The sequence below is a fragment of the Rattus norvegicus genome, chromosome 16 (genome assembly GCF_021556685.1).
Source record: "Rattus norvegicus strain SHRSP/BbbUtx chromosome 16, alternate assembly SHRSP_T2T, whole genome shotgun sequence".
Classification (NCBI taxonomy): Eukaryota; Metazoa; Chordata; class Mammalia; order Rodentia; family Muridae; genus Rattus; species Rattus norvegicus.
In genome coordinates this window covers 8,349,332-8,375,436 of record NC_141549.1, presented here as the reverse complement: position 1 = coordinate 8,375,436, position 26,105 = coordinate 8,349,332, and the positions used below count along the sequence as shown (strand labels likewise).

The window sequence follows — 26,105 nt, the reverse complement described above, 5'->3', positions numbered from 1 at the left end:
TTTTTTACATTGTGGCAGGATTTGCCTGGGTCACTCTGTGTTGTGTCTGGCACAGTTCCAGCATACCCTTCAGCACGGACACCCTTGTAGGAACCTTCCGTCATCTGCTGGTCACTTCCTACAGCGCTCTGGAGTTCATGAAATGCATGTTTCAGCGTAGTGTTCTACCATCTTTTCTGTTTGTTTCCTTTGTAAATTCTCTTTGAAAAAAATCACTGACGACAAGGAATTTAGAATGTCAGTGACCAAAAGCTATGCCACTCCTGTAAGATGGTGATCTGTGGTCATTTACAATGCCTGGACTTGGCATCAAGTTCTCCTCCTTACCGTGCTTCCACCTCCAGTCCCCCCTCCTCAGAGGTCAGGGTCACTGAGTAGCTCAGAGGCTTGATATCTGTGATGCACGTGATTGTTTTAGTAAAGACCATTTCATCTCCCCAGATGGAGCAATATGGTTCCTGGGCTTCTTGATGATCTGAAGCCCTGAGAGGTGGAAGCTGAATCAACCCATCCCTTTGGGCTTAGGGAATAACAGGTATAACCAGACATAGAATAAATCCTGCCACTAACTCAGAATGAGTGACAACCAATACCCCAGCATTCAGATGCTGCTAACACATTCCTGCGACGCCATGTGATCAGGGAACAGATATATGGTAGGAAGCTGGGAAACAGCCTTGTTGTTCATCCACCCCAGATAAACCTGTGTCCAGCAAACTCGAGGAAGCCTAGAACAAAGACACAGAAGCCATGCATTTTTTAAAGCAAATCTATTAGAACCTGCAAAGATACAATCAACAATGAATGCTTTTCAATTAAGTCCAGTGAGCTGAAGGTACAATGTTCCTTTGCTTGAAATGCCGTAACTCCGTGGCATACTGAAGAATTACATACAGCTCTTACAGGGCTTCCTGGATATGCTAGAGTATCGCATTAACCATGCCATAGTGACTCTTAAGTAGACACCGGAGAGCGGTAGATATGCCTGTTGTTGAGTCTAGGCTGTGATGATTTTAGGTTGGTTTTAAAAGTAGGAAGCTGTAAAACAGTGGGTTTCCATACAAAGCACCATCTACTCCCTACCCCCTGGGAGAGCAGGCGGCTTAACCACTGAATTATACAGTTTTAAAACCAGAACCACCCGTGTCTGTCTACATCTCTGATTTTTTTTTTGCACTGTGCCCAGATTCACGTGAGTGTCACCATAACCCTCTTGTGCTATCACGCCATCATTCTGAGGTGGCTCGTGCACTGCCACCTCACTATCAAGCTCACCCCCTGAAATGCCTGCCATTCTTGGCTATTGGCAATGACTGGCCTGTCCTGTCACCACTTTCATTTTCTCATTTAGAGACACTTTTATGATCGCAATCACAGAGTGTGCAGTATTTGAAGACTGGCCCTGTAAAGCCCAGAAACACCACCACTGAGCTCTGTCCAAGTCTTTGCAATTTCAAGTAATTTGTTTTCTTTTATTGCTGACTAGCACTCTCTATGTAAGATACCATCCACTTGTGGATTAAAAGCCATTTGGTTCTTTCTAGAGCCACTACAAATAAAATTGACCATTTACATTTAGTGTAATTATTAAAATGTTAGGACACAAGGCCATTCTAATTTTTGTCTGTTTGCTTTGTTTTCCTTTTGCTACCTTTTTGTGTGCAACTAAGAAAAAGAGTTGAAATTCTACTTTGATTTGTCCGCAGTGTGCATGTATTTCTCTAGGTGTATATTTTATGTATGTTTTCGCTCCTTGATGTCTGTAATTATATACGTGTAATTTTCACAAGTTGCTGGTGGTGAGATTATACCATCTTGTAGAGAACGAAAGACTTTTCAGTCTTACTGTAGACTTTTAAGTCTTTAATTGTCTATCAACGTATATCTACAATCTTCTTAAATGCTCTCTTTATATACATCTAGAAAACCACATGAAATATCTTTCAAAGACGTTTCCACAAACAGGCAACATAGAAACAAGATAAATAAAGTAAAAAATCATAAAGTGATTCAGTGACTTGGGCAGCACCGGAGAGCCTGTCTTCCAGAATATTCTCTGTGCCACTCTGTCTTCTAATTTGGGACTTTTCCTCTTCAGAGTCGTTTATTTCTGTTAGCTGATTGGTCTTCGTGTTTTTTGCCATAAGCTACTCTAGGAGGTGGATGGTGAGCGTAACCTGGGGAATGGAGATAGACACAAGAGACTAAGGCAACTGCTCCAGGCCACCACCGCCAAACACAGGTTATACTGAGGTCGCACCAGGGTCACCCAGGCTGTACCTGGCTCTCAGGAACAGGGACTACTGTTACTGTGCATAGTTTCTGTTCTTTTTGAGGAAAGAGGAACCCATAGCTTTGTAGCAAATCTTCCTAGGCTTACAACAACTATGGCAATGGTATTTCATAGCACGAAAAAACCCATCAATATTAAGTAAGATGCAGAAGATGACTGCTAAGTGCTCCGTCTCTCCAGTCTTTGTCTGGTAGCTGCCAGCACTTCCTAGCTAAAAATGTGTCTAACTAGAGTGCCTGCCAGACAAACAAAGATGTTTGCCTGCCTGGTTCTCAGTCCTGATGAATATGCTTAAACCCTATCTAAGACACAGAAAAGACAGAAGTGCGGGGAGCGGCTTCTTTGAGGATGGAAAGGACGTATCATCGTGTATGCCAGCTAGTCAGAGGGCTTCAAATCTGTGAGGCGATTTTGAGGGCCACCGTGCCGAGATGTGTCAGCTTGAGTGGGGATGAGTTAGGGAGAGGACAGCAGAAAGAGCAAAGGGAGGAATCCACAGCCAAGACCCAGACCCTTCCTGGCACAGGCTGTAGCTGCAATGTTTTCCTTAACGTCTCTCTTTGCTGACTTCTGCGGCTATCTAGAAAATGTAATACACATTCTCTAGAGAAAGTGTTTCAGGCCAGCAGTTGATCTACACAGCAACCCACAGACTGGCTGCTGCTCTCTCTAGATCACGTTCCTGAAGCATCGGTCTCAGAGAGGATGAACCTGTTGTCGTGAACATGGCTTCCTAATGTGTACATCCTGGGTTCTACATACTAACTGGGACACGTGAGGTTGGGATCCCTGTAGAAATCCCCATGCTTGGATTGAAAATGCCTAAAACACTGAATTCACCTAGGACCTCAGAAAGGTACAAGATAAGCAGCCCCCGTCTTCCAGGCAGCCACTTCTCAAAAAAAAAAAAAAAAAGAAAAAAAAAAAAAGGTGCATTATCAGAGTGCATTTTAGATCACATGTACCGTGCAGTTCCGCAAGAATGAAGTAACCTTCCACACTTCTCCAGGAAGCTCAGAAGTGACACTTTGGGTTCTCATGCAGACCACACCAAGGATGTCCAAACAGCACGGGGCTCTGAGCCTCTTCTGTCTTTACACACTAGCATCAAAAATACAAACAAATGAAAAATCCAAAGTTCCGTAATGAGCACTTTCAAGAAGAACCCAGATTTGGTTTCAAAAAAGAAGCCCAGAATCCTAATGAGGGGGTCATGAACTGGCTTAAAGCCACAATGGAGGATGGGACAGAAAGGAATGAAAACTTGGTTTCAAACGAGAACTGTGTCTGTCATTCCCCCCTCCTTTTTTTTTTTAAATGTTTTTAGATTGATCAATCTTGTTATTTAATTACAGCTGCTGCTTAACTCAGCAATCTTCCTGCCTTAATCTCTCAAGTCATGGGACTGAGGGGTGCTCAACTTCTCTATTTTACCACAGGCTTGGTAGAAGGTGTTGTTGATGCTGGCTAACGGGAAAGGAAGGAAGGAGGGAGGGAGGGTGGGAGGGAAGGAAAGAAGGAAAGAAAGAAGAGGGAAAAGGAGGGGAGAGAGAGAGGGAGAGAGGAAGAAAGCAGGAACTCTCCTAATGTCTGTTTCCACCCATGGTCTTCAAGCCACAAATGGAAGGCCCGTAAGCCTCCCATCTAAAAGGGAACCATATGCTGTTCCTGTGTGGTCTGACAAATTCTGTTAGCAGAGCTCCCAACCTTAAGACCTGGCTAGCGAATTTATGAAATTATTTATGTAGAGTTTTGCCTAAAACTTGGAAGAGAGAGTTATCCGTGTCGCTTTTCTCCATCGCAGTGTTAGAAATTGTGGAGAAGAGAAAACAGGTTAGGGGTGGTGCCTTTAATCTTCCTCTTGGGAGGAAGAGGCAGGCTGACTCATGCTGGAAGACAGTCCCCAGTGAAAAGAGCAGAAAAGATGAGCCTAGTTAGAAGAGGCTACCACCCTGCGCTGTGATCCCCGATGGTACAGAGGGTATCAGAGAGGAGTCAGGACATCAGCCACAGCAACCCACAGCAAAGCCCACATCTTCAGACATCAGTCTCCCAGATGTTAGAGATGCAGGGCTGGGTTAAAGGATGCTCAATGCTTCTCTTACTGCCTCATCCTCTGCTTATTTTCCTGGTATACACAGTGAATTCCTGGCTAGCCTAGGCTACATAGTGAAACCTTGTCTGGGAGAAAAAGAAGAGGAAACAAAAGTCAGGAAAGCCATCCATGTAGATGTAGCTGTGGGTACCAGAAGCAGACCTGAGGGTATCTTTCTTGTGAGATCAGGGCTGTTTGAGTGGCCATTTCCACTTCTGATAGATATTTCCTGCAGAGATCCTCACACCTAGGACCCTATTACAGATATGGCAGTAGCCTCATCTTTAGACGGGCTTCCAATAAATCATCAGCTATGTTAAAGGAAGAGAAAGATATAAAGAGAAGTGGCCACATCTAAGAGGATGTGGTGAGCAGATCCTGTGATACTGATGGGTTAAATACAGTCTACTCAATGGTGTGTGTCACAGCTATTTTAAAATAGACCCTGGAACACACAATTTTCAGGATGCAGAATTGCCAGAAAATAATCTAAACCACGTGACAATCCAGATGCTCATCACAGAAATATTTCCATTAGTGCAAAATTGGAAACAACTTTAATGCCCACAAGAATGTATCCTTATGTATATCATGAGAACAACTGTCTTGCAGCTGTTTACAATGTTGGTTCCAAAGACCATGTGACAACATGGGCTTCCGAAGAGGGTAGAAAGGACATGAAGACTCTAATTTTAGTCATGTGGAAACATACACACAGAAAAATAACTGGGACAAAAACATGCCCTTTTGTAGCTGGCTTATGCCACAAAATGGTGGACATGGTAAGCGACTTTATTTAGAACTAGATTGTGCTTCAGTTATTGTCATAATGAAAAATATTTAATACTGGGGGGGAACCACAATGGGAATTTTAATCTGCATTATTCTGAGATTTTTTAGAAGTGTTGCAAGCTAAGCATCAAGAAAGGAATATGAGTCCCTAGGAGCAGGAAGATGACGGGTGCTGTCTGCTGTCATTTATAATGTGAAGAAGAAATGAGCCAGTCCCCGGCACTGAGGCCCCCAGAACTGTGCACTGGCCACTGCTGCATAACCAAATCAGCAGAAAGGCCTGTGCAAGGTGTCTTCCTCTGTCTTTGCTCTCATGCCTAACATTGTGAGTGAAAGGGGCACCACGGGTCTGAAGAGAGCTTACAACGGTGGGACCGTTCCCTCACCCTGGCCATTTCTGCCTGAAGAAGTAATACAGTCCTGACTCTGCCTACAGCCATGTCTCAGCTGCACATAAGTCTTCCTTCATGGAGGAAACAAGTCTGCTGTGTGTCTGCTCCAGGCTGCCTGGCTCAGAAGCCCACAGGCTCTAGCGTTTCATTTTCTCAGGTGAAGGAACCAGACAGGAGTAAGGAGTAAGGAATCCGAGGAGGTAGGTGAGTCGCCATAAGCCTTCATCTGCCCAATTCTAGACTCGGTTCTGGATTTTATCTCTGCCAGCCCAGCCTGTGAAAGTGAATGCGTAACAGTGAAGCCCTTGAGCATGACGGTCTTGTGGAAGCTGAAATGGTAAAGTCCCTGACTGCTAAGTTACTCAGGCCAGAATGCTCTGCCCATCTCTCTTTACTTGGCCTCTCTTCCAGCTCATACAGTACCAGCCAAGCCTTTCTCCTTTGCACATGCTCCCTGCACCTACCACAGTGACCCATACACACCTCTCCCTCTTCCTAAGGGTCTGAAAAGGTCCTGGGTACAGTCAGCCAAGGACCTCCAGAAAAACTCCTAGGGCAACCGTGTAAACAGTCAAAAGCTGCTTCTGGCTTTCCTGGTGATATTTAATGGTGATGCTTCCCCGTCTCTCAGCCACTACTCTCCTGCCAACCCATGTTCTCAGACTGCTGGCCTCTAAGGCCTAGATCCAACATTTTCTGATAGAGTGAGTTTTACACTTGGGAGCTGGCAATATGCCCCTAAATGCCAGTGACAGTAAGAGTGTGTTGGTAGCATTAATTCCCTGGCCATAACTGGCCGCCAGGAGAGTTCAGGACAGAAATGAGATGGAGAGACAGATGAGAGTCCTTTCTTGGTTCCCTGTGCTTGCAAACATGGATATTTGTGTGCAGGAAAGAAGTGAACTGCACAGAATGGCAAGTAACCAAAAGCCCTTCAATCAACCAAACCATAGTCCAAGAGGTAGGGAATAGTGTTTTATGGCTTGGATGGAAAGGCTCCCACAGTAATACAAGAGCCCTCTCCTTTGGGTGCAGCCCACTTCCTCATCTCCCCTCCTTTCTCCCTCCTGCCTCAGGGTCCCAGGTCACCTCCATTCTTCCTGGGATTCCTTGGCTGTTGAGTTGGGTGAAACCAAATTGGAAAAGATGGCCTTTCTCGGTGCAGAGGGGGCCATGCTCCTGATTTTGTTCAACTTGTCCCTGGCCTGTTGGCATTTTTGCAGGCAAGAGGAACACAGATCCTTCTCTTCCACCAGATAGAGGTTTTCTAGCCTTTTGATGGAGTCTACAAACATGTCTGACTCATCTGGTTTTGGGAAGGGGTTCCTCTTTACGTTGAGCTTCTTCAGTTTGGGAAGCTTGGAGATGCCGGCAGGGATAGAGGTCAGCAGATTGTCGTGTAGCCCCACCTCATGGAGCTCCTTCAGTGCCCCCAGTGTGGTGGGCACGCTGTCCAGGTGGTTAAGGCCCAGATTCACGGTGCGGATGTTCTTGAGCTGGTTCAGCTCCACGGGTAGCCCGTTGGTGGTCAGCCTGTTGTTACTGACATTGAGGAAGAGCAGGGAGGTCATCTGGCCAATGGACTCGGGGAGTTTGTCAATATAGTTACTGTGCAGGTCGAGCCATCGCAGATTCTGGAACTTGGAGATGGAGTCGGGAATTTTTCTGATCATATTCCGGCTAAGATCGAGCTCATCTATCTCATTGAGCCGTAAGATACACTTGGGGAAGGTGGTGATTCCCATCTTGCTCAGATCAAGACGCTTTCTCCCATCGAATGTGATTTTGATACAATTCTTTGCCACATTAAGGGTGATCTTTTTGCCCTTGGGGCTTTTCCCGCCCTTGGCCATGGTCTCTAAGTATGGGAGTGTATTTGAAGAATGTTTTTCCCGAGCTGATGGTGATGGGTTTGAGGAAGAAGTCACATGAAACTGCTAGAAGGTAGGCTCTGATAAGAACAGAAGAGACAAATCGAATTAGTAGGGGACCCCACACTATGCTGTGATCCTTGATGATACAGAGAGGAAAAATTAAAAAACAAAACAAAACAGGGTAAGAGAGAGAGAGATCAGGGCAGCTGCAGCAGCAACCAACAGAGGTCTTCAACTGTTCTCATCTCTTCAGATTTCAGTTTCCCAGGTGTTAGAGGTACATGGCTGAAGGATACTCAGTACTTCTCTTTCTCACTCTCTGGCTACTGTCTTGGGAATTAGCCTCCTGACTTCAGGCTGTGTGCTTGCATGTACGTGTGTGTGTGAATGTGTGTGTGTGTGTGTGAGTGTGAGTGTGTGTGAGTGTGTGTGAGAGTGATGTGTGTGAGTGTGTGAGTGTGTGAGTGTGTGTGAGTGTGTGAGTGTGTGTGTGCATGAGTGTGTGAGTGTGTGTGTGAGTGTGTGTGAGTGTGTGTGAGTGTATGTGTGTGAGTGTGAGTGTATGTGTGAGTGTGTGTGAGTGTGTGTGAGTGTGTGAGTGTATGTGAGTGTATGAGTGTGTGTGTGTGTGCATGAGTGTGTGAGTGTGTGTGTTTATGTGTGTGAGTGTGTGTGAGTATGAGTGTGAGTGTGTTTGTGAATCTGAGTGTGTGTGAATGTGTGTATGTGTGTTTGTATGTGTGTGAGTGTGTGAGTGTGAGTGTGTGAGTGTGTGAGTGTGTGTGTGTGCATGAGTGTGTGAGTGTGTGTTTATGTGTGTGTGTGTGTATGAGTGTGAGTGTGTGAGTGTGTGAGTGTGTGAGTGTGTGTGCATGAGTGTGTGAGTGTGTGTTTATGTGTGTGAGTGTGTGTGAGTGTGTGAGTATGTGAGTGTGTGAGTGTGTGTGTGCATGAGTGTGTGAGTGTGTGTGTTTATGTGTGTGAGTGTGTGTGAGTGTGTGTATGTGTGTTTGTATGTGTGTGTGAGTGTGTGTGTGTGAGTGTGTGTGTGTGTGTGTGTGTGTGTGGTTATGTGATACCTGATTGACTCACATATAGAGTCTCCTTAGTATTGTCAGAAGACCATCCTGGGGAGGGAGAGGCTGCTGCTGTCAAAGGCAGCAGAAGCTTGGAAGGAGGAAAATAGAAGTGTTAAAAATGACTACCATATTCCTCTCACATTTGGGACCCAGAAGAGCTAGCAGGCCTTGGTTACTGTGACTGCAGAGTGATGTGGGCCAGGGGAGTCAGGGCTTATCTTCACAGCAGTACCCAGAATCCCATCCTCTCCCCAGGCAGAGAGGGAGCCAGGGTGGGCTTGGCAGCTTCCGGAGAACGTCTGTTCATCTCCCATGCTCCACAGCCTCTGCTACATCCCTCACACTGACATCAACTAAGGATTGCTCTGCATAAATAGGTATGCTGACTGGTAGCATGAGCACAGAGCCCTAGAATAGAGAGTGACAGATGATCATGGCCTCGGCATGCTTGTCTTAGAAGTCTAGTTCTGCAGCTAGCAGTTTTCTTGAGCGCTCTGCCTCAGTCTTCCCCATTTGTGAAAATAGCCCCTTTACAGAACTCGTAGGGAATAGAGATCATCTAGTACTGCAGTACTCATAATGCTGGCTTGTAAACATTAGTTACTAAGTACACACAGTGTCTCTCAGGAGATCCAATGCTGTTCTGCTGTTCAGAAAGGAAGACTGAAGCCCAGAAGTGAGGGAGGTCAACAGCTTAGAAGAAGTAGGCTCTAGACCATTGATTCCCAACCTTCCTAATGCTGTGACCCTTTAACACAATTCCTCATGTTGTGGTGACCCCAACCATAAAATTACTTTGTTGCTAGTTTTTAACTGTATATTTGCTACTGATATGAATAGTAACTTAATATCTGATATTCAGGATATCTATACATGACCCCCAAAGGGGTGGTGACCCACAGAACCACTGCTCCAGGTAGTCAGCAAGGGAGCAGCACATTCACAGATTATCCACAGTCTGAACAAAATTGAAACAATCAAAACCAGCGTATGGAAGCAAAACAGTGATTCAAGGCAGATTAGGAACCTTTGTTCTCCAAGTGGGAAGAAGACATGGGTCCTGGAGAGGCTGCTGAGCCATTGCAGCAGACAGGGGTTCAGTTCTCAGTGCCCACCTTGAGCTCACAACCTCCTGTAATTCTAGCGCCAGAGGATGCAGCGCCCCCTTCTGGCCTTTGTACATACTACATCAAGACACACGGACATACACAACTTAAAACTCAAGCCCTTTCTTTTAAAAGAAACTGAATGTCTCCCTGACCCCAGGTGTATGAATAAGGCAGGGGTTCGATTGTACCTCTCAGCATAATATTGGGAATTCTAGGCAGTGACATAATGCAAGAAAAAAAAAGGCATATCATTAGAAATGAATGAAGTAAAGATGTCTGTATGCACAGGTGACATGATTTTCCACATAAGGAATGTTACAAAATTTCTTGAACATTCTTTAAACTGATAACCAAGATTAGCAGATCATAGGAAGCAATGCTAACACACAACCACTGCCCCCCACATATCTACATGTTATTCAGTAACAACTGGAAGCTAAAACTTGAGGGAAAAAATGTTCCCAAAAGTTTACATATTTTAGATATATAATAATGAGGACTTCTATGATGAAAATTTCAAAATACTGACCTAAAAGAATCTAAATAAATGTAAAAGCAACACCCACATGAATAGAAAACCCTTATGATCATCCTGAAATTAATTAAAATATCATGATTCCAATTAAACTTTCAGCAAGATTATATACATATCTACCTATATATAGATTTTATATTTCATGTTTATATGCATAAACATTTCTAAAATTTGAAATTCTAAAGTGTTGAAACATAAAAGAATTAGAAATAAAAAAATTTTTTTTGAGAAAAAGAGGGAATGGAGGATTCGTATACAGTAATTTAAAAACTCATGTGATTACCCGGTGCCCTCGACAGGACAGATACGTGGACTAAGGAGACAGGAAACACCATCCAGAGCATAAATGTGTACAAACATAACAAACACAGGCAGCTGATTTCTGATGACGTTTTAGTAGAAAAACAAACTTTCCAGCAAGTGGTGTTGGGTGATGATTGCCCATTTATATGTTAAAAGAAGTGAAATAAATTATTAACAAGTTAATGAAAATAACATGAACACAAAGTGTATCATGGATATGGATGTAAGCTATAAGACTTTTAGAAGAAACTGGGGAAATTTTTACGAACTGTAGTTTGGCAAAAGTATGTTCTCCAAAAGATAATGTTATAAAAAATAATGGGCTTGAAAAATTTAAAAAATTTTGCTCTGCGAGCAAACTATTAAGCACGTGAAGGTAAAGCAGAGAGTGGAGGGAAATGTATGTAAGCCAATGTCTGGAATCCAGAATACAGGAAGAAGGTCTATAGTGAAAACAAACATAAAACCAATGGCACAGAGATGGAGTGATCACAGTAGGGCACACAGTAGGGCACACAGTAGGGCACAAACAAACAGTTTGGCTCTTTCATATAAAATTAACCTCTTTCTCACCATAAGAGGGTTTAATCTTCCCCAGCAGGTATTTACTCCAGGAAAAGAAAAACATCACATTCCTATGAAAGCTCATTCCTGTGTTTATCAATGTCCCATCCATAAGTGCCCCAGAGGGGGAGGTACATCCTTAATTACATGGGTATTAATCACGGCTGAGCATAAGTAGAGAGGTTATGCTGACCACCTCTGCCTGCTTCTTATACTTTGTGTGTGTGCACTGAAAGGTCACATCTCATCTTACATAGTTATGCTGTTATCTGTGAAAAATAAAAAAATGCACTTAAAGGAGTTATAAAGAATTGTTGGTAAAAAAAAAATACCACCTTCACTCCTGTGTACAACAACCTACATTATTCCTAAAAGCACATTGCTTCCTAGAAGAAGCCACTTGAAAGGTCTGTAGGATGAGTGAATCCATTTATGTAGCTGCAGGAAATGGATCCACCAGGGTAGGGACTACAGGCTGGGGACACTAGGCTACCAGGGAGTAGTGTGTGTGTGACTTTTCTGGGATGGTATTGTCACCACATTTTAGGACGATCTTTTTGAACTTGAAACTAATTGGAACGTCGCAGTCAATCTCTGTGACTTTTTCCCTGTGCCTCCTTGTTCAGCCTAGGATGGACATCAAGGACATTTTTTGTGTGTGTCTGCAGCAGCCCCATTCTGTCTTTTAAAAGGCAGGCGGGCGTGAAGCGCTTGAGCTTTGCTGTGAGCAGAGGGAAGAGAAATTCACAGGAGGCATGTCCAAGAAACTCTTCTACACTCGAGTTCACACAAAAAGGATGAACTGAGCTCAAGAAAGCCCATATACTCATGACCGCCTGTTCATTAGCGTCTGGCCATGGTAGAGTGCCCAGACATAGCAAATAAAGTGAGGAATCAGTAGTAAAACTTGAGTTTCAGATAAACAAGAGTCAGTGTTAATTTGAATGTCTCAAATCCTGTTGTAGTCCTATATTCGACAACCACAGCCTAGGGCCTGAAAACATAGGTAAATGAAATTGCCCTTTCTCTGAGGTCCTTCTTTGTCCTTTGGGACTTACTTCAACCAAGTCCCTTTGTTTATTCTTGCCTGAATCCATCTGTTTAGTCACTGGTTGAACGTACTGGGGTCCTGCATGGTATCTAACCTTGATGGTCACTAATCCCGGCCACGAGACTGCCCTGTCAAAGGTTGACTGCCATTGGGTTTTCTTCTTTGGAGATAAATTAAGCATTGGTTAGAAGACTTCTAGACAAGAACGGACGCTTCCCATTAGACTAGGATCCAGCCAGACCATCTGAACCTGCTCACACAGCTCACCCATGCTGTGGGAAGAAGCTCTACCAGGTCTTAGCAGTGGAAGCAAGGGATCAGTGAGGACATGACTATAACATACCCTTCCATTAAGGAGCCCCTCTCCAATGGGACCTTTGGCTCAGAGCCTGTCCATCAATCAGCCTAAGGCAGAGTAGGGGTCTGACTGGACTAATGCACTTTGAAACCTCCCTAGTGAGTCTGGATCCCCAGACAGATCAAGCCAGGTGGGAGCGTGAGGAGCACCTCCCCCTCCTTAATGCATCTCCTCAAGGCCACTCTTTGATGGCTGGGATCATCAGCTGTGGAAGGCCTGGTGTGCTGGGCTGATCAGAGACACTTCTGATCCTGGAAGCTCTTTAGCGCCGCTAAAATGAGGCAGTGCCGTGAGCTCTATGTCAGGGGCAGAGAAATCAGGGACCTTTCCCCTGTTACTCTTTTGTTTAAGGCCAGGCCCATACACCCATGGAATAGGGGAGTAAATACTGACAGTAGAAAAGTTAAACAGATAGAATCAACACTTATTAAGTAGACTGTTCTTTCAGTTCGTGGAAGTCTTCAAATACCACAGTGCGCAGCCCACATAACCCTGCAGTCGTAGGGAGAAAGACACCGAAATACAACAGACAGACAGATGGGCTATGAGTGGGGAGGGAGTGGGGAATAGATGGGTCATAGATTTTGTTGCACCTGAACACTACAAAACCTCATACAAGAGGGTTCCAAGTGAGCCCTGTTTTCTTGTCTTTTACAGTTACAGTGTTTTTTTTTTTTTTTTTTAACTTGGGGGGAAAAGTGGGCCAGTTGGTCTGATTTTAATTTCTGAATAATTTTTCTATCTAGTCATTGTGAATGAAACAGCATGGAAGGACACCCCATGGATATCTAAATTAAAAATGTAATGGCAACCTATATTTTAATACCATCCAAACATTTGCAAGCATCTTCAGCTCCGAGATCTTGATAATCATCATAATACTAGTATGTGTCTGGTGCTTCCCACTCATGAGTCTTAGACTTCATTTTTAAGTAACACTGTTCTTACAGGTTCAATTTGTCTGAATAATTTCCCAACATAGTATCATAATAATTACTTCATTCTTTGGCTGACACATTAGATGTAGTGTAGACCCAGAGTTGAACTGGACTGGCCAAATGCCACTGTTTGGAGGAAACTGTGTCACACAGATGAGAAATACCCTTTGCTTGTGGGCCGTCTCTTAGGTGATAACGAGAACTTTCCTGGGAAATCCATTTACCCCAAAGCACAGATGCTTATGAACGAGGCATAGTGTTGTACCCCAACAAACCCTCCTCCTCACTTGAAAGAGAACAATGCATAACTCTCTCAATTCCCCAAACACTCCAGCTGAGCCACATGGCACCTGCTGTTGGTAAAGAGGGGGGAATGGTATGTCACATTGTTAAGAATTTTAACTTGAAAAGAATTCAAGTTAAAACTTCCAAGTATGATGCTGTGTATGTTACTTTTACTCCCCACCCCCCGCCCTTGGAAGTCAGTAAGTCCAGGCCTGATCGTCACAGGTTGAGCATCCTTTGATAGCATTTGTTCTTTTCCATCTCGTTTACTGAGCAGAGAAGAAGCTGGCTTCCCTCCTGTGTGATTTCCCACATGGCTTCATATCATTCCCTGTGGCCCCTTTTCCCAAACAGGTCCACTCACTCTGAAGACCCAAATTAGTCACTTGGGTTGCAGAGACACTGAGGTCACTGAGACCCTTGTGTGGAGATGGTGTTTCTGGAACTCCTCACAGATCCCCAAATCAGGCTTGCCCTCTCACAGTCTGCACAGGAGGAAACTACTGTTTGTCCAGCACCCACTCTGGGCCTGGGACTGTGAGCTGCTTGGGAATGTAACTAGGAAGTGCTCCACTCTTTTACTAACTGCCTCTACCTCAGACAAACGTAGACAGCGTGGATAGCTCTTACAGGGACTTGATCTCAGGGTTTTCTGATGTTTATTGTGTTAATGCTGCTGGCTGTCCAGTCACGCACCATCATTGACTGGGCGAGATATGCTGAGGCCCTTGATGTGAATGTGCTACAGGGCCCTCATGTGTCTAGTCCCTACTGCCATCACACCAGAGACCAATCCTGTTTATTAAAGGAAGGAACTGAGACTCAGAACCATCAAGACCTGCCCCAGGTCACACAGGGCACAGTCAAAGTCAAACCTAGATGATTCCGATTGCTAAAGGTATATACAAACCTTCGCTGTCATCTGCTGTCCCTCAGCCTCCTTTGTGTCACCTGTGCTACAGTGGTGACAAATGTCTCCCGAAGAGGTCACAATGCTGGATTCTGTTGACTTTCAAATGACAAAAGCATTCTGGAATCCTAGTATTACCATGCTAAAAGGCCTGCCTAGCCTTCTGCAACATAATATTAAGGTCATACTCCTTCCCAAGAAGGTGAATTCTTACTAGTAGGCTCCATGACAGTGAGACCCAAGTGTGGTAGAGTTGTCTATATTTGTGGAAATTATGTATATGCATATATATATCACATGCATATATACATATATGCACATTGTGAGATATATGTGCATATATGAGATGTATGCATATGTGTGCATATATATGATATAAGTTTTAATAATGTTCAATAGCATTGATGGGGTAGTTTAACTGTTAAAAAAAGCAAATGAGAAAAAGATTTTAGAAGTCGTATATAAACCTGTGTGCTTGCTTGACTGTGTGGGCAGGGATGAAGACGAGGACTTTGTCCTTCACCTCCTCCTTGTTCATCGAGCCAACTTAATGTGAGCATTTTTTTTATTTTGAATGAGCTAAGAATCCAAGGAGACAGGATCTTCAACCAGCCTGGCCTGTGATAAGAAGCTAACTGAATTTCTTGTTCCTGTCTAAGCAGTCGTGCTTTTGCCCTGGAGAGAGCTGGGTGATGTTCTCCACATGAGCTCACATTAAAAGCTAACTCTTCTGCTGGGAATAGTGGGGCATGCATGCAATTCCAGGACTTGAGAGGCAGAGACAAAAGGATCATCACAAGTTTAAGACCAGCCTGGTCTGCACAAGGATGTTTCTCATAAACATATTCATAGGCAGATATAGGAGTGTGTGTGTGTGTGTGTGTGTGTGTGTGTGTGTGTGTGTGTGTGTGTGAGAGAGAGAGAGAGAGAGAGAGACAGACAGAGAGACAGAGAGAAAGAGAGAGAGACACAGAGTCAAAGACAGACACACAGAGAGAGACAGAAAGACAGAGAGACACACAGAGAGAGACAGAAAGAGAGAGAGACAGAGTCAGAGACAGAGACACACAGAGAGAGACAGAGAGAAAGACAGAGAGACAGAGTCAGAGACAGAGAGACACACAGAGAGAGACAGAGAGAAAGACAGAGGGAGAGACAGAGTCAGAGACAGAGAAACACACAGAGAGAGACAGAGAGAGACAGAGAGAAAGACAGAGAGAGAGAGAGAGAGAGAGAGAGAGAGAGAGAGACACCAAGCTGTACACTATGTCATCTGCTGCCACCTGTCAGCCGATGCTTCCTGCCCCCTTTGCATCTCTCCTGGTGTCACTGTAGCCAAATCAGCCTCACATATGCCCGCCCTTTTCTTCACTGGGGTTTTTTCTTTGTCTTTCCTTCTGTCCTTACACCTCCCCCCTCAGAATCAGGGCTGTTCTTCCCGTTCTGCAGGGGAGGCTACTGAGTGATCAGGCGGGATAGGGGGGCTGAGTGATCTGCCCCAGCTCACCCAGAGATTTGTTCTAACATCGGAGAGGAATCTTCTTCCCATCCCATCCCAGCTCCCTCCCAGTCTGAAGAGCAGCAGTGTGTAGACATGGTGATCCTGCACTGATCTGGCATCTATCTGGTTAATCTGTAATGCTGTTCTGCGGATCTTGCTGGGACCTTCTGTGTTTGCGGGCGTGCCCACCCTCTGTTATTTACTCCTCTCTGTGCACCAGCGTGGCTTGGCATGCATGCCGCCTGGAAGCCACTCTCTGTCAAACTGCCCTCTTCCCCCTGGTGGGTAATAAGAATTCAACTTTTATTTGGAGCAAAAGTTCCCCAGGGGTCACATGGCCCCATAATGAGAGATTATGATTTCTTATTGGTTTAATGGCGTCTATTTTGTACTTCTGGATGTACTCTGTTTTAATTGGATTTGTTAAGGGAACAAAAGGGAATAGGTGCCTTACAATTAAAATAAAATTTTAAGATTATTAGTTTAACAGACTAGAAAGGCCTTGTTCATCAACCCCAAGTTCCAAGCACACAAAGCAACCTGAATGCAAGCAGAGGACAAAGGACCCCCTGTCAAAGGCTGCTTCCAGACCCTGGGCAGTGGGCTCAGCCATGTGGCAGCTGCCATGGTTCAAGCTCCACTCTTGCAGACACGTTTGCTCCCTTTTTCTTTCATAGCCACCCTTCCTTTGACAGGCCAAAAAACTGGGGTTCAGAGAAGCAGTATGGCAGAGTAGGTAGGTTACAGAGCTGACCATCAGCTTCCCACTCACCATCTGAGGGAGACTGGACAACCTTCTGATCCCCATGAACCTCAGCCTCCACTGCTGGCGATAGAGAATACAGAGTGGGGCGTGGGGGCCGGGATACAGGGCAGCCTTTGGAGGGGGGTGGAGAGAGGTGGAGGGGAGCAAGAACAGTTGGATAGAACCTGCCAACAGTAGACCTATGCTGGGTAGAAACCCCTTGTAAAGTTCAGCCTGACAGCTTCATGTACTACGGTGGTTCTCAACCTTCCCAATGCTGTGACCCTTAAATCAGTTCCTCACATTGGGGTGATCTTCCCCCAACTGTAAAATTATTTCTTTGAGACTTCATAACTGTAATTTTGCTAGTTGGGAATCATAATGTAAGTATCTTACATACAGGTTATCTGATACATGACACCCAAAGGGGTCACGACCCACAGGCTGAGAACTGCTGGTATACTATGCCAGCCACCCCTGACTCCTAGGTTTTTTCTTCATCCTGGAAGACAAGGGGACACGTGGACCCTTCAAGGTGCACAGGGCCCATGTTGTGTGGGGAGGCCTGCAGTACATGCATTTTTGTATGCATTGCACAACACCTCTTGACCCTGGTACAACTAACTTGTTTATTGTTTTTTTATATACATTAAAATTATTTCTAGAACACATTTGTTAAAAAGTTTTGTGATCGAAAGGAGATTAGGCCTGCCAATGTTTGATGGTTGCTGAATGTGATGGCTAGCCTTGGGTCAGGGTCAGGAATACTTTCAGTTTAAAAAAATATAGATTTTTTTATAGGCATGTGTGTGTGTGTGTGTGTGTGTGTGTGTGTGTGTGTATGTGTGTGTGTATGTGGGTGTATGTGTATGTGTGTGTGTGTGTGTGTGTATGTGTATGTGTATGTGTGTGTATGTGTGTGTATGTGTATGTGTGTGTGTATGTGTGTGTATATGTGTGTATGTGTGTATATGTGTATGTGTGTATGTGTATGTGTGAGTGTGTATGTATGTGTATGTGTGTATGTGTGTGTGTATGTGTGTGTATGTGTGTGTATGTGTATGTGTATGTGTATGTGTGTGTATGTGTATGTATATGTGTGTGTATGTGTGTATATGTGTATGTGTGTATGTGTGAGTGTGTATGTGTGAGTGTGTATGTATGTGTATGTGTGTGTATGTATGTGTATGTGTGTGTATGTGTGTGTATGTGTTGTATGTGTGTGTATGTGTGTGTATGTGTGTGTATGTGTGTGTATGTGTATGTGTGTGTATGTGCATGTGTATGTGTGTGTATATGTGTGTATGTGTGTATATGTGTATGTGTGTATGTGTGAGTGTGTATGTATGTGTATGTGTGTATGTGTGTGTATGTGTATGTGTGTGTATGTGTGTGTATGTGTGTGTATGTGTGTGTATGTGTGTGTATGTGTATGTGTGTGTATGTGCATATATGTGTATGTGTGTATGTGTATGTGTGAGTGTGTATGTATGTGTATGTGTGTGTATGTATGTGTATGTGTGTATGTGTGTGTATGTGTATGTGTATGTGTATGTGTGTGTATGTGTATGTATATGTGTGTGTATGTGTGTATATGTGTATGTGTGTATGTGTGAGTGTGTATGTGTGAGTGTGTATGTATGTGTATGTGTGTGTATGTATGTGTATGTGTGTGTATGTGTGTGTATGTGTGTGTATGTGTATGTGTGTGTATGTGCATGTGTATGTGTGTGTATATGTGTGTATGTGTGTATATGTGTATGTGTGTATGTGTGAGTGTGTATGTATGTGTATGTGTGTGTGTATGTGTGTGTATGTGTATGTGTGTGTATGTGTGTGTATGTGTGTGTATGTGTGTGTATGTGTGTGTATGTGTATGTGTGTGTATGTGCATGTGTATGTGTGTGTGTATATGTGTATGTGTGTATATGTGTGAGTGTGTATGTGTGAGTGTGTATGTATGTGTATGTGTGTGTGTATGTGTGTGTGTGTGAACGCAAGACTCTAAGATGTTAAGCATATGAGTGACCCCTTCTTCCTGACTTTGGACAGACATGACTGTCACCAAAAATCATCTGAACTACTACTGTGTTGAGGATAAATCAAAGTTTCAAACCTTGCAGACAACCCATGTTGGGGCCATCTGGTCTGTCCCTTTCCAGATGTGTGTGCAAGGACTATAGAAAAGTAAGCAGCAGGTGCCATGGTTGCCAGCCTAATTGGGGTGCTATAATAGGTCCGGGCTCAGTTTTCTCATCTGCAAAATAGATCAGTAAACGGTAATTTGTCAAAAGCATAAATGGAGTGATTAACGTATCCTAAGGGATATGATGGCAATGTAGTGATGCCAGGACCTGTGGACTAAGATTAATCCGGCAGCATCGCACACCATTTTCTCCTTCCCAGCATCAGCCCTGGTCACTCCCCATTTGCCAGCTATGTCACTAGTGGGCATGGGAAATAGTCTTTGCAGACCCCTGAACAAAACCACTGCAGCCTGTAAACACAGGCCATCAATACCACGCCAGCAGTAACAGAATGTAAAGGCAGCTTATAGATGTATTTACAGCTACAGTTCAGGCTAATCATTCACTCATTCATTCATTCACTCATGCATTCATTCATCGGTTTTTGTGGCGGTTGTACTTATAGGTCAGGTGACAGGCAGTGAATGACTAAGGCAGACGGTGTTGTGGTTTCCATGAATTTCCCAATTGCCGAGCAAGCGAATCAAGAAGTCAGGGGGTCATTTCCAGGGATGTAAATGCTCTGCTTTTGCAGAGAGTGCTGGAGTCAGGAAGCAGATGCCAGGGGCAGGGGAGAGGCTAATTCCAGAGGAGGCTGGGAAGTCCTCTCTAGGAAGGTAGCATTTGCACTGTTACTTGAATGCTTAGATGTCACATGGGAGGATGGGAGGAAGACTAGTTCAGGATGGGGGCATGGGCTGTCTCAAAGACAGACGCGCTGAAGGTGGAAGGAGCTGGGGTCCTAGAGGAGACATGAGAACATCTGAAGCAGAGAGAATGAGGATGTAGACAGAATGTGGGCGGGGCCTGGCACATGGAAGCAAAAGGCGTAGGACTGTGGCCTTAGCCACCCACTTCCTGCTAACAGGTAACTTCTGCAGGGAGTCTTTGTCTTCTCTTGACTTAGTTTCTTCAGGTAAACCAAGGTGGTAAAAGGCTCGCGGGATATATAAGACCCATGGCATGAAAGATGCTTAATATGTGTGAGGGACCCCCTGCCCAGGGGCAGGCCTGCATGTGCCTGGCTAGGAGTAGCTGGCTGCTGGGGAGACACAAGAGGGGAGAATTGGGCGGGTGAAGACAGAGCAGGGTAGCAGGAGAGAAAGGTAGTGTGCCACCAAAGGTATGTTTCAAGTCTGTTGTATGAGCAGTTTGGAGCCTTCTAGACTGTAAGCTAGACAGAGGAAACTAAAACAAACAAACAAACAAATAAAAAAAAAACAGACTGAAAGATTCTAGTGGCCTTGCATTTACTATTCATTTCTTCCCCTTTTAACGGGGTCTTTAGTTCTGTGGAAGTGCTTTGTGAGCCTCATCTTGTTTAACTCCTACACCCCCACTTCTTCCAGGAATAACGTCCAAGGCCTTGACAGCCTTTCTTTTATCAGGCCACACACTACCAACTTAGGGCCAGCGTCTCTGGCTTCCATGTGCCCTCCCAGTTAGCTTTTCCATGGAAGTTTGACTTCACAGTGTCCTGTAACATCTTTGGCTTTTCCGAGCCAAGGAGGAAGCTCCTGATTCATGACTTTCTCTAGGAGCTGGAGGAGCTGAGCTAGATCCTGGGGGACTATTTGTCCTGTCCAGGCCAAGTCCTATCCTCACGGCTTTGCACAGACAGAAAAGAAGGTGTGTGTAGCTCGCAGACCCAGCTATGGTATTAAGACAGGTCTCATTATCTGAGACCGATAGGGAACTGGGAATGATGGCCATGAATCGAATAGGTGATGATCTCAGGTGCCAGTTGCATGCCTGGGGTTTGCAAGCACGGCTACAAGAGGCCTGGAAAGATCACCTGGTTCCCCACTACTGTGCCAACAGAAGGGTGCGGGTTAGGAAGTTGTCTCCCTCCCAGCCCCAGGGGACCCCTGGAGACTCACAAAGAAGCTAGTGACACCAAGCAGCAGCACAGACAAACCACCAGGAGACAGGGTTGGACACTCCAGAATTCTGCAGGGGGTGGTAGCTGTCTCAACACTTCTGTCTGCTCCAGAAGCACACCCTCAAACCCAGAGGACAATGGGTCTCTCTAGCCTGGAGGCCAGTCACCGCTCTGTCCTTACCTATGGGTGACTTTACATAAGATTCTTGCATAAGGCCTTTCTGAGCCTGCATCTTACCTCCCCCTGCCACGGGCCAGCAAAGGTATTCAGAGAAACGCCATGTACCCACTGGTCATAGATCTCCCTTGCCAAGCATGTGCATGGTTCCAGGCGCCTGAAGACCAACCTGTGTCCCCCGCCAGCTGTCCTCGACAGGACTCTGGGTGTGTGGCCTCCTCTCCTAAATAATTAATCTGCTGATCAGATGGCGTCCGGACTCGGTAAATGAAGCAGCAGGGAGAGCAGGCATTTGTAAGCTGTGTCCTCAGAGGAGAGGGAAAGGCAGGTTCGAAGCAGAATAGTTAAGTGATGGCCACCAGGGAGCAAAGCCTTACCTGCTTTTTTGTCCTTAAGCTCCTTCGCTGTGAAACTTTGTCTCCAGGCAACAAGAATCTTGGTACTTGGTGTTAATTAGCATAACCTGACACCAGCCTACAAAGTGAAAGGAAAACAGGCTTGAAAGCGTCTCTGGGATACCTGTTTCCAGGAAGAGGAAATCTGATCCCTGAGCCAAACAACTGGGTGTTTCCTCAGGCTTCTAACCACAGGGTAAGAGTGAGGGCGAGAGTCTCCAACAAAGCAGCTCTCCATGGCAACCACCCTAGTGCACACTGAAAAGTCCACAGGGCACCTAGCCCCATGACCAATCATTTGAGCTTCTTGTTAATTTTCCTGTATTCGTGGGTCTCCCTGCTTTCCATTGGGGTGGGGGCTATTGTTTATATGTTTACTTTATTATCAGAGAATCCACAGCGAGTCTGCAGTCATTTTCTCTGTTGAATGGTGTCAGTGAAGGTGGCTGTGATGCTTCCCAGGCAAGCACTGCCTTTCCTGTTGGTGCTGCTGTGACACCATCAGGGAGTGAGGCTGCAGCCTTTCGGTCCTATGCCTGTCTGTTTCTTGGCTTTGTCGGCCAAGGAGTATCTTCCTTTCGCTAAGGGTTCTCAAACTTCTTAATGCTCCGACCCTCCTGTTGTGGTGACCCTAACCAGGAAATCATCCTTCTTGTTGCTATTTCTTAAATGCGTGTTTGTTACTGTTATGAACCAAACTGTAAATATCTGTGTTTTCTGATGGTCTTAGGCAACTCCTGTGGAAAGGTCTCTCAGCCTCCAAAGGGGGTCATGGCTCACAGGTTGAAAATGTACGTTAGGTTAAGTTTCTTGTATTTAAGAAAAATAGCCAAAACAATGTTATTCTGAAAATAAGAAAATGACATTGCAAAAGTTAAATGTGGAGAAATAAAAACTAATATTATAAACTCCTCTCACTGAACTTAGAAAATAAATGAGTGGCTATCAATTATTTCAAATTCATAATTAATCCAAGCAATAAAAAACTTTGAAGTATAGAAGAGCAAAATGAACTAATTTTAATTTAAAAATATTAAAAAATCATCATTAAATAAAGATTTTGATGGCACGATACCACTACTATTTTATGTTTTACTTAAAGATAAAGACAAAATGCACTGCCAAATTTATATAATAAGTGATTTAACTGAATTAACAAATATAATTAGAAATTTTTTAAAATACTAAAAAATTTACTGCAGGGTATATTTATAATAGAAATATATATAATATATATGTAATTTAAGTGAGAAATAAAATTTAAGTCAGGAAATCAAGTAAAAACACGAAATCAATATTTTTCATAAAAAAATATATGTAAGAAGAAAAACGATCTTTAAAGTGCCCATGTGTACACTCTTAAGGAAAGGAAGTCAGGCATAACTCTGGCAGTAGGATACAGAAGAGGATGCAGTGAAAAAGTCCTTATCTTCAGTTGTGTCGAGGAAATAGGCCTCAGTGAGAATCAGGCACACATGAGCTATCTATGAATCTAGACCAGGCTAGACAGTCATCAGATATTCTTACTAGGCCTAGAACTGTATACAAGGTGTGCATGCTAGTGGGCTGGCAGAGAAAGCCATGAGAGAAGGATCAACAGTCCCTTAATCAAAGGGAAAGCCTCTGGTTTGAAAGCATATTTCTGTCTTCTTCTGGATATTTTTCTTTTTTGCTTTTTTTTAAACACAGGAAAATCTGTGATTTTCCTGCTCAGCCTCCTCTGGAGTGGGTTTACATGTGTGAATGACCATGCCTAGCTCTCCTCCTTGGTTTCTCTTGATCTATTACCTGAACCTAAAAATTGGGGTTCAGGTTAGCCTGAATTTGCTTCTGAGGGCAAACAAGGTAACTTGGAAAGTAAGTTTCCTGTGCCAGCCTCCTGGCTTCTTGGTAGGTGACGGCTCATGTCAGGCACTACATCCACTCAGCACATTTTCCCCCTACCCAGAGACGTTGTGGGGCCCAGAACAGTGCAAGGCACAGGCTTCCCTATCCCGAGATGTACAACACACCCACCAGTAGAGAGATGGTTCCAGCTTGTTGAAATTAGTAAATTTTCTTCATTGTAGATTTGGGAGGGGTGTGTTTGGGTTTTTGTTTGTTGGTGTTTCGTTTCTGAAATGACCTCATTTGAGAATCAGATCTCCCAGTTACCCATATGCCTGGTCTATCAAGTCTCGTAAAACTGTCTCGTAAAACACAAAGCAACATGGGAGAAGTGAGAGGGTTGAGGGAGGGGTATGCAGATGTTTCTGCTCTCACTCAGAAGCCCATGTCAAGCTTGGGCCCTCATTGAATGTATTTCAAGTTGGGGCTAGACCTAGACTCCTGGTCTCAGAGGCAGGGACCCCAGGTTCTCTCCTGGATGGAGAAAATATAGATTCCAGGTACTTGGCAAAAAAAAAAAAAAAATCCCTCTAGTCTGGGGACAAACCCAACACCTCTGAAGGCCCAACTCTAGATAGCTGGGTTGAGCCCTCTAGGGAAGATATAGGTTCTCAAAACACAGCTGGGATTCTCACTACCACCCTTCCAGAAGATTAGTGTCATGTGGTGTTGAGATGCTGGTCTGGTGGAGCTGTCCCCAGCAACCAGAATTAAAGCATGACCATGAAGTAACCCTTAAGCATTGATCTATAAGATACTTCAAGTCTGGAAGGTCCCAAGTAGCATGATATCACAATGGAGAAGCCTGGGTGAAAGTCCCCTCAGAATAAAGAAAGTGGATCCAGTATGAAGTTCTTGGGAGACCGCTTCCTCATCTTTGGAAGTCATCCAGAAGAGGGTGAATAATGGTACCTAGGGAGGGAGAGGAAGTAGGTGTGGTGTGTCTTCTGTGAAGGCCAAGCTGGGCCACCTTCAGAATAGACAAGGCCACACTCTCTCATCTTCATTGGTTTCATTTGAGTCCTTCTGTTCTTCTAAACTCAGCTCCAAGTTGTCCAAGGGCCCAGACTCTATACAGATTCCTGGTTAACTATGGAAACTGACTGGGTTAACAGAGGAGGATATATATCATTCCAGAATCATCCAGAAGGGTCTCGGCAGAACTGAGCACAATCTCATTAGAAAGCAGGCCCACTCTTGCTACGACTCTCTTCTTTTGTAGTAGAAAACAGTCAACCTGCTGTGCTTGACTGGTGATTGTTAGCATCACACCTATGAGGGAGGAGTCTGTGACCACACCTCTTCCAGCCTTAACCATACTCACAATAACACTTGCTCTCCACACTACTACACAAGTGTGGCTAGCATGTTGAACGAGAGCTCTGACAGTCCTGGTGTCCGTCTGAGTCCCTTAGTCAAATGGTGTCAAGTGAGTGAGAGTCCAGATCTCCTCAGCTTCAGAGCCACAGGTCTTTCCATTACTGCCTCTCCCAAAACTCAGGAGGGCTTTAGGAAGTCAAGAGCCACATCCGACATCTTATTTCGTCTCAAACGCACTTTATTATGATAGACAAAACAATTATCAGTTAAAGAAGTGACTCTTTTATTAATCACCAGGTATGTATAACCAACTCATGGAGGGCTTTAAGAGACAGACTTACTTTTAAGACCTATGGTTGAGAAACCATACATTAAAACGTAGAACTCACTTTTGGTTGGCTGTCTTACCACCATTTGGTAATGGTGTCTTTCTCTGGTGGTAACAGAAAGGATAGGTCTTTCTTGGAGCTCATAGCCGATGATCTACAGGATGGGAAAGGAGAGCCCCCACTCTGCCCAACCCCATTCCGCTCTAGAGAAACCTCACAAATGACCACAGGCAGAGTTCTAGAATGTTTCTGAAAGGACAGTTGACAGAGGCTTTCTCGGGCCCTGAACTCTGAAAGGCCACATTTTACCCCAAATTCTCACTCTTCTTTCATATTTTAAAATAAAAACTAAAAGCTCAGGAGGTTTCAGCATTCTCATAGCTCCAGAAGGCTCAGAACGTTCAGGGATATTCCAGGATTTCCGAGTAGCAACCATCATCGTCACTAGCCTGGCTCTACTTGCTTTCATAGCAATCAGGGAAGCCTGTCCTCCATGACTCACTCTCTCTCTCTCTCTCTCTCTCTCTCTCTCTCTCTCTCTCTGTGTGTGTGTGTGTGTGTGTGTGTGTGTGTGTGTGTGTGTTGGTAATGGAAGGCCTGGAATGGCAAGTGGCATGTGTATAGGGAGACGGGGGGCCATTTGTGAACAGTTGATCAGAAGATGAGCAGTCTGGGGAGATATCATATGGCTTGGCGTGATGGAGCAGAGACCTGATCTTGAGGGTGGAGTGGAACTCTCAGAGACCTTGCAGGGAGGAAAACATGGCCAAGAACAGCACAGAGGCTGAATAATTGAACTCTACAAGTTCTTGCTGAATGTCAGGAGATGGAGCTCCTTCCCCAAACCCTCCCCAACAGTGTGCTTTGATGCCCTCTTGGACGCATTCTTCCACATAGATTCTCCACTGTTACCTCCTTGCTTCACTTCGTATGTTTTCGTTGCAGACGTGTAAAATAGCGCCACCTTTTACGAGAACCATCTAGGCATGTGCTTGATCATGTCAGAACTGAAAACATGCTTGCGTAGCACAGTCCCGAGGCTGT

The 26,105-nt window shown here is 44.6% G+C and overlaps 2 protein-coding genes across 14 annotated transcripts in view; one reads left to right on the top strand and one right to left on the bottom strand.

Annotated features, from left to right (window-relative positions):
- Wdfy4 (WDFY family member 4) overlaps positions 1–26,105 on the top strand; it is a 229,565-nt gene that overhangs the window by 171,822 nt on the left and 31,638 nt on the right.
- On the bottom strand, positions 1,849–25,286 carry Lrrc18 (leucine rich repeat containing 18). 6 transcript variants are annotated; one of them, XM_087588211.1, is made up of 6 exons: positions 25,122–25,276; positions 23,542–24,324; positions 21,508–21,604; positions 6,662–7,523; positions 3,259–3,394; positions 1,849–2,177 (listed from the first exon to the last, which is right to left on the bottom strand). In XM_087588211.1, exons 4-5 carry the CDS (start codon positions 7,423–7,425, stop codon positions 3,388–3,390), a joined length of 771 nt encoding a protein of 256 aa, XP_087444337.1. In that variant the 5' UTR covers positions 7,426–7,523; positions 21,508–21,604; positions 23,542–24,324; positions 25,122–25,276; the 3' UTR covers positions 1,849–2,177; positions 3,259–3,387. The 6 variants fall into 6 exon arrangements, with proteins under 6 accessions (XP_087444337.1, XP_087444336.1, XP_087444334.1 ...); XM_087588210.1 differs by lacking the exon at positions 23,542–24,324 and having other exon boundaries at positions 25,122–25,286; XM_087588208.1 differs by lacking the exons at positions 3,259–3,394; positions 23,542–24,324 and having other exon boundaries at positions 25,122–25,283.

What these genes read in the sequence shown, in the direction of transcription:
- Lrrc18 (XM_087588208.1), bottom strand. Translation starts at nt 7,425, where the DNA reads ATGGCCAAGGGCGGGAAAAGCCCCAAGGGCAAAAAGATCACCCTTAAT. An exon ending in GAATCCCAGGAAGAATGGAG is followed by an intron (nt 2,178 to 6,661) that starts GTGACCTGGGAC and finishes TCCATTCCCCAG; the next exon opens with GTTACGCTCACCATCCACCT.